Source organism: Lissotriton vulgaris, chromosome 11, assembly GCF_964263255.1.
Source record: "Lissotriton vulgaris chromosome 11, aLisVul1.2, whole genome shotgun sequence".
Classification (NCBI taxonomy): domain Eukaryota; kingdom Metazoa; phylum Chordata; class Amphibia; order Caudata; family Salamandridae; genus Lissotriton; species Lissotriton vulgaris.
In genome coordinates, this window is record NC_141699.1 from 386,923,243 (window position 1) to 386,935,913 (window position 12,671).

Genomic DNA, 12,671 nt, shown 5'->3' on the forward strand with positions numbered 1-12,671 from the left:
AAACAAATGAACATTGCAGCCACTGCAAAACATAAAACGCGGAGGGAGTATTCTAATACATAATAGGAAACTATGTAAAACATAATCTTCATGCTTGATCGTCCTGTGAGTACACCGGTGAGAGTAGGCCCATCACAACATCAGTCGCATTCCCCACTACAGCCTACACCAGCCTCTCTCTTTGACACATTCAAATGGCCCGTGCAATGATCATTCGAGGAGGGAACTACACCTTACTACACACAGTTAAAAAGTCAGGACCTACATAAACTTCAGCAACGTTGGTCAATTCACTATGAAGAGATGTCTTGAAACCCTGAAGTTCACTTGGTCGCTGGCAGGCTTCATAAAGAAACTCAAGACCTGGCTCTTCGGCTGGAAGAAAGCACCCAGATACCCCCAGGGTGGCAGTGCTGCGCTTCACAAATGACTGATTGATTACTTGACTTGTCAAACTGACACTTTGTAGCACACGCCCATCCAGTAAGCCTTCAAGTAATCACACGCTGATTCCTTTTCCCATCACCATATTCAGAGAAAAGTTAATTTCCACACTCTGCTGATGTTTCCACACTTCCAACCTCTCTAGCAAACCAAAACTTCCCTTACACCTGATTTAAAATAAATAGGCTCCTTCTTTTCCGGTTTAATGGGTTTCTGAAAAGAAGTCCAACAAGCGTAAGTTGCCAACTTGCTTTATTCAGTCCGATCTCCACAGCTCCCGGCAGAAACTGCTGATTCTCCCCACATTCCATGTTCCACGCAGGGTACTCAGAGAACCCACTACCAGAGCAGTCCAGTACCCAACACACCCCCCTTCCTTCGCAAGGCAACAGAAAGTATAACAATGATGAACAAAATAGATGGAGAAAACTAAAATATAAGCAATGACATACCGCAAAATGGAAAAAAACAATACAGAATCTAATGCATAAAGTAATCTTGGAACCTGGCGGGGGCGACTCTCATCCTGGAAGGAATTTCCCTGCAGGGAGTGCAATCTGAATGGACACGTGTTCCAGGAGGAATGTCCCTGCAGGAAGTGTGATCCGAATGGACACCCATCTTCTCACTGACATACGCAACCTTGGACCCCAGTACTACAGAGAGATTACAGTTATTCCACGACTTCCCATTCTCCAACACCACCACATGGTCTTTCACCTCCTTCAACCTTACAGGTACTGAGAACCAAGAAGCCCTTTTGTGAAGAAATCTGGGTTTCTTGGTCCTCATCCAATCTCCAACTCAAACAGGGGAAGCTTTAACACAATCGGTTCCATACTTTGATTGTACCACTGCTCTGACATCAGCCACTCTGCCCAACTTACACTGATCAACCTCCTTCCTGGATATCCAGTCCTTGTTTAACTTGGAATCAGCAACTGTTCCCCTGAGTAGGGTGAAGGGAGACATGCCAGTACTGATGTGAGGAGTGGTCCTTACCACCAATAAATTTCAGGAATCGCCACCCTCCAGTGCAACCCATTAACCAAGGCTAACTGTAACTGGTCCTTGATGACCCGGGTCATTCTCTCAACGAGACCATTGCTGCGGGGGTAGTAGAGAGAAGTGAGGCTGTTCTTGATGTCATGCTCCCTGAGAAAATTCTGCATTTCCATGGACACCAACTGAGTGCCATTATCTAATAGACTGGGATACTCACAATGTCAGGGCGCTCCTAAGTGTATTAGGGATAGGTAACTGAAATACTAATCGTGGTGCGTCTAGAGAAGGGGCAAGTACCCAACACCCCTGATTTTCTGTACACACAGAAATGAAAAGTCGGATATGTCTCTGAGCACTCAAATACAATAACATTTCATCATAACAAAATCAGTACATATGTCTTCACATATTCCAGTAGCCCACAATATTTAGACAAGTCCAAGTAAATTCCAACTGAATAGTGTCTCTTAATTCTCTTAGGATTTATTTTCAAAGTTCCACGTAATTTCCAAATTCCACAGTTTCTTCAATACATCATTCCAATAATGTTGGTACTGTTGTCAATACTTTTGCCGACACGTGTTTCGTCGTGTGTAAATGTCACACATTGACTTCCTCAGGGCTGTAACAAGGAAATACAAAGCCCTATATTACAATCTTTCAGATCAAAATCAAGAATTGTCAGGAGAGATAAACATAGTCCCTGCCACCACACGAGCACTGCATCACGTGCAACATAAAAGTAGGCATAGTACAGGAGAGACATAAGAGTAAACATATCTCACCACCAGAACCAAAAGGGTGATAAACCAATTCTAGTGAATCTGACTACCTTATAACCCAAAGGCACTAGAAAGGAGAAAGTGTCTCAAATCACCTGAAATATTTTCCAATCCTCTCCAAGTCCAATATCCTTTCCGGTGTAATTATAACAAATGTCTGTATAATAAAGGCCAGACAATGAAAATTTACACTCTAGTTCATATACGTCAGCAATACCTTCGCTCATTTAAGAAGTCAACATAATTTGTATTAAAGTGTAGCTCTAGTATATAGATCCAACTAAATAATTTGGTTCAAACCAAGTCGCACGCGTGTACATTCCATTACCCTGACTGGGGTAAACACACTACACTCACCAAATAATCTCCTAAATTGTGTCTCACATCGAATTGTGCTCTTCTCAAAGTCATAAGAGCATCCTGAAAGTAAATCAAACTTAATCAGTTCCACACTGAAAATTTAATATATACGTAAAATACCAAAATTAAGAAGCGCCTCCACTCACCAACTCCAAAATTAATAACTCTCAGGCTGGGGACACTGTAACAAAAAAGTACTGTTCACTCGTCTAATAATTGACCTTCATATATATAATCAGGTCATCACTCTAACTGTTCTTACCCTCGTATTATAACGTCCAATCTTATTCCCCAGTCACGTATATTCCAGCGTCAATCTTTAAATTCTAGTTCAATCTGTAAATTACAATAAAGCTTGTGAGGCTAGAGTGGGCAACATTCGAACTGAATACATAAACAGTAGTGCTCTGACTCGGACCTTACCGTCCATAAACGTAGTCTGTTTGCCTTCAGGTTCACATATCTTTACCTACAAACGCGAGGAAATTAAGTGTATATAAAGCAACAAGTTTCTAGGTCAATAATACCATAGTAGCGGCCTGCCTGTAGTTTGACTCACCCATATTACAGCGGCAAGTGTCTTCGCTGTTTCCCGGCGTTCTACGTGGGCGCCATCTTTGAAGATCTATTTATGAGCAAAATAACGGGCGCCATATTGTAGTGGTCAAAGTAGTTTTCGGTCATTTTATTAAAAATATACCTATTCTATCACGTCTATATTAGTATATAGACAGTGATATATCATATCCCTTGTATTAATTCTATCACTCACAAGTGTATGCGACATATTATCGCATCATAGCGTCATAGATAACTCCGTGTCCATAGAGTCTCTACTCAGGCGCCATATTGTAGTGGGCAATGTCGCCTCCGGTCATATTGTTAATATTACAATCATTTAGTAATATACAGACCGCAATATATTTCCTAGTCCCTCGTGTCAGTCCTATCATTCACAAGTTTTTGAATATTATCGCAACCTTGCGCTTTTAATGTCATTTTATCTTAATGATCTCTGCCAAGTATTTCATTCTTGTCCGAAGCTGTGTCTCTTATTGGAGAATTACACTCATAAAGGTTGTACCCAGGTATGATTGTGGTCCACACATATAGTGGTGCTGTTAGAGGCGCTCATCACAATCAGTATCCTCACTATCATGCATAAACATAAATGCATGTAAACAAATAGTTGTAATCCACTCCTGAAGTGCACACACGTAAACCCTGACAGAGCCACAGTAAAGTACAGATTTGTCATAAGAGTAAATTATGTCACCCAGTGTCATAGGGTATTAGTAATGTAATAGTGTAAAAGTGAGAATAGAGGTGAATTAGTAGACTGCCATCCATAGCAGATATCTAAGCATACAGTATATGTGGTTATTCATTACACACGGGCATATATCCGCACTAAAACATCTTCAAGGCTATATACGGAGTATAGCATCAGAACCCAAATAGACTACCCATCGGGGCACATCTGGTATCAACAATATTATAGTACATACACTTCACTGCCTCGTATATAAGAGGGCACTATGTATGCTATGGGACATTAGCTTCATATTATGACATCCTATACAGTATATAATCCACATTAATCCTGCCCAAGATAGTACTGGTATTCATTGTCAATATTCAAACCCCGCTCTACCGCCCTCAATTTCATAATCCAGATCACTTCCCTTCTCCTCAACTTAAGCTGTCTGTTGCCCCCCCTCGGGTCTGGAGCAACATGATCAATAGCATGGTAGCTAAATTGATGTTGATTCTGTTTGTCACAGTTTTGTACACTGTGGGCAGCAATGGGGTACCTTGTATCACCATTCTTCCAGGCTCGAAAGTGTTCCATCATCCTATCCCTGAGCCTCCTAATGGTGCTACCAACATATATTTGGCCACACGAGCAGGATATAACGTATAACGTGCAACCCATTAACCAAGGTTAACTGTAACTGGTCCTTGATGACCCGGGTCATTCTCTCAACGAGACCATTGCTGCGGGGGTAGTAGAGAGAAGTGAGGCTGTTCTTGATGTCATGCTCCCTGAGAAAATTCTGCATTTCCATGGACACCAACTGAGTGCCATTATCAGTCACTATTTCCTCAGGAAACCCCTCACAAAGAAACACCTCCTTGAAAAAATTGATGATGTTTGTGGCATTGACGCTGTCCACAAACTTCTCCTCAGGCCATTTGGACATGTAGTCTACCAAAGGCAACGCATACATAGAAGAATTACCAGTGACCCCAAAAGGTCCACCGACATCAAAAGCCAATTTGCACCAAGTCAAGTTCTTCACAGCAATGGGATCGATGGAAGAGGGATATTTCACCTGAGTTTTGTCACTCAGGACGCATGCATGGCAGTCTCGAAGGTAATGTTCAATGGACCTCTCCAGGCCCGGACACCCTGCGTTTCATGGCGCAAATACCAAGATGTCCTTCGTGGCCCAGACCTAAAATCTTTTTGCACATGCACACAGGAACGACCAATAAGCCCCCCTACGCAACATTCCATCGACCATGGACAGCTCCCCGCCAACTCCTTTGAATGGAATCAATTCAGGAGCTAAATCCTTGCTGTTGGGCCAACCAGGTGCCACAAATATGCCACCATTTTGATTTTATTGTCTTCAAACACAGCCTGCAACCATTCTAGCTCAGAAAGGGCACCCTTAACAGTATCAACCACAGCATCAACCGCACACACTATATCTAGATCATCCGTAGATGTGTTGCTAACACTTTCAGTGATAGTTAAACTGGATAACAATCTGCTACATGATTCTTCACACCTACCACCTACTCCAGACGATAATTACATTCTTGCAGTCTGTACTGCCCTTAGCTATTCGTGGAGTGGCCCTACCGCTACCTTTGGTAGAAAAAATGTCTACTAAGGGCTTATGATCCGTTCTAAGAACAAATACATTGCATCACAAGATATTCCAGAAGTACCTCACACCCCACCACAAAGCCTCTCTTTCAATTGTAGAATAAGTGTTTTCCTCCCCCGAAGTGTTCTGGAGGCAAACGCTATGGTCTCCTCAAGCCAGCCACATCTCTTCTGCATGAGAACAGCTCCCAAACCAACGTTGCTATGTTTCGGTAGAGACAATGCACAAGTCTTCTTTTAAGTGGTGATCCCTTCCTCGTCGGTTATCCCTTCCTCGTCGCCACTGAAAAGAAGTGCCACATACGTAAGTTGCCAAGTCACTTTAGTCAGTTGGATCTCCACAGCTCCTGGCAGCAACTGCTGATTTTCCCACATTCCATGTTCCATGCAGTAAGTTCAGAGAACCCACGAGCCGACCACTCCAGAACCCAACAGTTTCTTAATTCTGAAAGTATCCCAATATTTCACCTTCGGTTGCACAATACATTTTGCATCACAGTACTGCTTGTATGTGACAGGGTGTTTTGTAATTCTGTCAACTATAGTATCACACACCCTCTTTCTGGTATCTCTACTCTTATTCATGCACTCTTGTAGGGAATGTAATCATTCTGGACACAAAACACATGCAACATGTCTCTCACCCAACAAATAAAACAACACTTTATTTAAGACCGAAGGCGATGCAGTTTAATGTACCTACGTCATGGACTCAACAAGTACATCACAATTTAAAGCAACCACCCACTGTGGGCATTCCTTTGAATTTTGATTGTCTTTCCTCTAAACCAGTGGCTTACAGGTGATGCAATACAGTGCATCTATGTTTAATACACAGAGCTTCCAAAAAACTTGTCAGTTATTTCGTGTGAAGTAAACTGCATGTCATTGTCACTAATGATGATGGAGGGAAAACTTTCTTTGAAGAGAACATCCTTCAGAAACCCACAGCACATTATTTGCTGGCTTCATAAATAAATCTCCATTCAAACCATTTTAAGTAATAATATTCAGTCAACACCACAAAAAAACCTAACAGAACCATAAAATCATGATGTAAGTAACCTAAGTATAACTTATATCTCCATAGATTTCAGATGTCATCAGTGATGTGATATGTGAGGTCATAATGTTTTCATCATATCAGTTCAAGTTAACTTAGGTAATTTACGTATAATAGTGAATTTCAGTGCTTTTTGGTTTTAAGACATTATTTTTTATTATTAGAAGATCAATATATAACGCCACTTTAACCTTAGATTTTTTTCTGTGAATTTCTGTGGGGTTTTTTGGTATGGTAAAGTAAGATCTTATTAAGATATGCCTGCAGTCAACCCCTTGTTGCACATGGCCTTTGGCCTTTGGATGTGTGCGACATGTGGTTGTCTACAGGGCTGGCGCCCAAACCCTATCAGTGGCCAACAACCCATTAACGGCCAACCGTCCGTGAACCCCCACTCCACCTGGGCCTCCATTTCCATTTTTTATTCCCCGGGACTCCCACAGGAGCAAAGAGGTCCGCCAATGCCTCCTACCAGAGGCCCACGGAACTAGTTAGAGGGAAACACGGTGTCCCACAGAACTCCTGTGAGAGCTGTGAAATACTACAGAAATCGCCTGCCATAATAGAAAATAGATAATGTTGAGGCCATTGAAAGCTCTGCTGGGACCTGCTCACAATGATCAAGAGTCAGAGTACCCCCTACTCTGCCCCTTATATGTTTTTTACAGTTCCTGTGCCCAGTAATGCTGGATGCAAAAAATGTTTGCATGTTGCCGTCAGCCAATGAAGTTGTTCGGTCCCCCGGCACCGAAGCAGCCAACTGGAAGAAAAGTCCTCACAACCAATCAAAAAGTTCTATTTTTTTTTAATTTGCGGTCTAGAGGGTTCAACCTCCCAGATATCGCTATTTATTTAATCTTAATTTCTCTAAAACAGCAGAACAGATTATCATTACACCAAACCACAAAAGCACGCGTCCTGGGTAAAGATCTTACTTACTGCCAAATTTAGTGTAATTCTGTTTAATTGTTTTCTCTGTATCTCTGTTCAAAAATTCATATGGAAATTGAATGTGGAAAAAAAAAATTTGGGACAACCTCCTTTTACCTGGCCCATACTTGATGGACTAACCTGAAACTTTCCAGGAATGGAGCTAAGGTGGATGGACTTGTTTTGCGAACGGTTCATGAAGAACAGGATACATACAAAATGGCTGCATGGAATTTCACCAAATTTTTCAGAAACTAAGGGCCTTATTATGAGTAAGCCGGACTTGCGGTGTCAGTTTGACCACTGAGGGATCATGCATAAACATGGGCGAATTTTGCCAATTCGCGAATTTGCAGATTTGCGAACTCGCAATCCGCAAAATTCGCGAATTTGCGGATTCGCGGATTTTGCGGGGTTTTTAAATGGGGGGGGGGACTTCTGTGCGAGTTCAAGTGCCTCTTGTGTGTATAAATGGTCAGAGACCGATCAGAGCAGCAGATGAAGAGAAAGAAGCTCCTGGTCCTGGTCACAGGAACAGCACGAGGATTGCGCTCGTGAAAGTCAAGGATACAAAGGCCTCTATCCAGCATCACAGCTGATTTTCGATGGTAGATCTGGGAAGAAGGCACACCTGCCCAGCCTCGACGACGCTCACGATTGTTTTTGGGCTGATGAATGAGTCACTGAATTTGAGCTTCAACTAGTTCCAGCGACCATGTGTGTGTTACTATGCAATCGTCCCGAAGGGCGCAGGGGTCCCTTAAGTGAGCTGAGCTGTCCATCATAGTGGGTAAATGGCGGGAAGACGGTGCACACCGGGAGTGTGTGAGCAGGACCAAACATGTGGGGCTTCCATGCGAGTTCACAATCATGCCTCTTGTGTGTATAAAAGGTCAGAGACCGATCAGAGCAGCAGATCAAGAGAAAGAAGCTCCTGGTCACAGGAACAGCACAAGGATTGCGCTCGTGAAAGTCAAGGATACAAAGGCCTCTATCCAGCATCACAGCAATCGCCCCATCATCCTGTAACTATTTTAGGATGGCGCCAGCAAGCTGCCAGCGCCATCCTAAAATAGTTACTAAATTAGCTTCATCAGGAAGCACTAATAGATAAAATAAAGCAGGTGCTCGAGCACCTGCTTCATTTTATCTATTAGTTCTTCCTGTTGAAGCTAACTTGTAACTATTTTAGGATGGCGCTGGCAGCTTGCCGGCGCCATCCTAAAATAGTTACAAGTTCAAGCTTGAAGGCTTGAACTTTTGCCCCCCGAATCCGCCGCTCGCGGATTTTCGGTAAATTCGCGGGAGTTCGCGGATTGCGGATTTACCGAAAATCCGCGAAATCCGCGAGCGGAACGGATTTTCCGCTCACGCTTAATCATGCACCACATTACGAGTGTGGTTGTCAGACCACCACAGGACCGTTGCCTCCGTCACGATCTAGGATCCTGCTCCATAGTGGTGGCAACCAGGTGTAGTAATATGCTGGCAGTGACGCTGCAGCACTGCCAAACATATTATGAGTTTTTAAACCACCACCCTTCCCATGGTGGTAAACCCTCCATGAAAAGGGTTGTAATGAGGCAACTAACGGAACCCTAACAGGGCTCCCTGCCACCTCTGGGCCCAGGGGTGCATGCAGGGGACACATGTTGTGCCCCGCTCAAATTGCACCCCAGTTCCTGCATGGTATGAAATGCATGACATGGTGCATTCCGTACTGTGCAAGAATGTGCTGTGGTGAACTCACAGTGAGAGTTTGTCTTGAGGCTCTTCTATGAGTCATAGACAGCCTCCGCTGACACCACCGCAGCGCCACCCACCCGCCATGGATTACTGTTGTAATCCGGCTGGCGGACATAGTACAGACTTGGCTGTCCTCCTGTTGGCACGGTGGTGGCAGGCCAACTGGAGGACTGCCAAACTCGTAATATGGCTCTGAATGTTTACCCAGAAAGTGTGCTGTTTGTGATTTGGTGTAAATCCTTTGAGTAGTTTCAAAGAAATTGAGGTTCAAAGTTTATAAATATCTGGACAGTTGGGTTCACAGGATTCTGACAGGTGTCCTAGGGGCATGCAGATTCCAATAGTCAAGTGATAGGATTGGCAGAGGTTTTTTTTCCCCCATCAACCGCCTAGCTCCAGCAGGAGTGAGAAGAGCCTTCAAGTCCCGCGGGAGCTTGTGCTCAGATTGCCTAGTACAAGATGAAAAGAAATGTTGCGACCGCCACTAAAGAACACTGGGAGTCGGAGTGATGAAAATGAAAAGAAAATAAGGTATAGGAGGAGAGGTACCCTGACCTTCTGGACTTTCTGGGTCGGCCGGGCCAAATAAAAATAAACATAATTGACATCATTAATGTCAACATTGTGCATAGTGGGGGCGCAAGTTATAGTTACTTCAATTACTTCAGATGTCTGTTCTGTGGGACAGGTATCTCTACATGTTGAGCCTTAATTTCGCGAAAATGGCTGGACAGATTTTGCCCAAATCTCAAAAAACATAGTTTCTGGGTAAATATTTAGCTTTCTTCCAAATTTATGTAATTCTATTCAGCTGTTGATCTTGTATCATTGTCTAATTTTTTCCATGGAAACATGCAAGGGAAAAAGTGTTTTAAGACACCCCCATTTTTATTTAGGTTGAGTATTCAAGACCTCTTGTATATACTTTATTGTATACTTATATGTGTATGTACTTTGGGGGCTCTGCAGATTAGCCCTATGCCTTGTCTGCTTCCACTTATGGACTTGTATTCTGTTCAACTGCCTCTATTTAAGTGTCTTGATAGAAAATGACCAGTAGAGTTCAGTACAATATAAGAATTGCTTTCTGCTGAGGGACTTTCTTTTCTTTATTTTTCTGGCAACTGCCTCTATTTAACTTTCTTGATAGAAAACGACCAGCTGAGGTTAGTAAAATACCAGAATCAATGTAGCATTCTCTATATTCCAGTCCATAGAAATTGTCTTCCACGAGCACCCGAAGACAGTAATATTTTTTCAAATCTTGTATTTTCGGTGATATGACCACGAGGGCCCAGATTTTATATTAAAAACAGAGCTTAGGACTATACTATTTCCCGCTGAAAGGCAATATTTCTCTCCATGGGTTCCCATTCCTAGCATGTCACGCCATTTGGTGCTTACTTTCCCTCCATGTTAAAGAACAGTCGATGTTTCAGCACCCAGGCTAATGTTCTGCATAGCTAAATACATATAAGAACCCAAAGGCGATACCGATTGCATTGCAAATGCTTGTTGGGCTCCTGCTTAACCGATCGCCCTGAAACTTTCCAGGAAGGAGCTGAGGTGAGTGAACTTTTCTTTTGTGAAAGTTTTGCGAAGATTCATCAAATGGTGCCAAATATATTAGCAAAACAAAAAGCACTCTTCCTGTGGAAAATCTGACATGCATAACTGCATAGTGGCCACTGCTACGGTGTGAGGCGCGCATGTGGTGTGTGTGTAAAATATGTAACATCATTTATCCAGTCCTTTTATTTTGTTTTGTAATATTGATATTAATTTCACAAACAAATTACTTTGAGTTCTGTGCAACTTTTGAGTGCAGAAAAGGAAAAAAGCAATCCTGCTTCCAATGATTTGTGATTGGTGTAGAACCCTTTTCAGGCCAATAAGATATTTCAGTTGGTTATTGCATCTGCTACCATGATGATAGATACAATCCGCAGGCCACAATTTGGAATTCTGGCAGCTTCAACTCAGCTTTTCCTTCTTTCACATATGATAAAATGATTGCATTGTGACTGGTTCTGCCCGAGCACTATCCGTTTATGAGAGTCAAAATCTGTGGTAAAAGACCACTCAACCATTGGTTACACTAACGGACTCTAGCTGGTACTCTCTTCTCTTCACCCACTATAGGAACCTTTGCAGCAGTGGTCGTGCATGTACCACCAGAGTGGAGGCAGCTCTACCCAAGTAAGCAGAAACCATCTCAACTTCTCCTACCCAGTGCCACCCTACATGTACCTGAGGATGATTGTGAGGAAGGAGATAGTCTTCACGCCCAGAGCGAGGACCCTCCTCGACATGCTGAAAAGGTTTGAGTTGAGAGGTGAGTTTCTTCCAGTGAATTTCTTTCATATTAGGACCTCACACCTTGATTTTGCACCACCATACACCCATGGACTGAAAAGAATAAACTTTACCATGGGCCTTTATAACGTGTCTGTCCTGTGCATTCATACCTTAAATATCATACCATATCCTCATTTTCAGATCTTGTTGCAAAGCGTACCTGGTATGTAAGCTCTTCAAGGCCCGCGGCCCGAAATAACATAACAGTTGCGCATTCGCCTGGATGGAACCAGAACGTCATGTTGTCCAGTGAAAAAAGAAAGTCTTATGGGGATGCTCACGAGTGGTATTTAAAACATGGTAATGGAGAGGAAGGTAAGTTTCCAGAAAACTCTTCCACCAAACAACACTTTGGGGCTTATTTACAAGCCCCTTGCGATACCGGTACATCGGGTTTTCTCACATTAAAAGTGATAGACCAGTGGCGCAAGGGGCTTGTAAATAAGCCCCTTTGAGTCTGCGATATGAACATAACCATAGAGGCTGCAATTGAATGAGACCTGCTACAGCCAAGAGAATAACACACTGAGGCTCAGATACAGATGGAAAGCCTCCTTGAGCCGCCTCCCATAAAGTTGATGTTGGTAACGGTTGGGGGATGGACGATGTAGGGTCACCACTGTAGCAGTCTTGGAATACTTTCTGCATTCAGGGATTTCATTGTCATTGAATTCCGCAGCTGCTGTAGATCTGGGGCCTGGGGATGTGAAGGGGCCACTTCACTTCAGTTATGGCTATATTCAGGTCTTTGCTCCATAGCGCATGCGCTGTCTCTTCGTGATTATTATGTGCAGCAAAGGGCTTCCAGCCTGCCCATTGCATACCATTCACTGACTTTATAGCCACTTTTCTTTGTTGCTTCATAGTTGGCCAGCACGCACCAGTCATCATTTCCTTTTGGGCTGGCTCTAGAGCTGGGGGCGCGTGGTGTAACAATCAGTTTTGGTGCCCACCACCATGATCTCCTCCACAGATTTCCTGACTACCATTGGGCAAAAGTGCCCCTTATCTCTCCATAACCCCTCTCTCACATACATTGCATTTATTTGAAACCACTGGTAATGGCTGACTGTACTAATGAGAA

At 43.2% G+C, this 12,671-nt stretch overlaps 1 protein-coding gene across 2 annotated transcripts in view; it reads left to right on the forward strand.

Moving 5' to 3' along the window:
- Positions 1-12,671, forward strand: part of LOC147679835 (uncharacterized) — a 407,241-nt gene that overhangs the window by 5,508 nt on the left and 389,062 nt on the right. For both annotated transcript variants that reach the window (XM_086943389.1, XM_086943388.1), the window contains exons 3-4: positions 11,372-11,564; positions 11,729-11,902. In XM_086943389.1, coding sequence (XP_086799515.1) covers positions 11,372-11,564; positions 11,729-11,902 — 367 coding nt within the window. The remainder of the gene's footprint in view (positions 1-11,371; positions 11,565-11,728; positions 11,903-12,671) is intronic.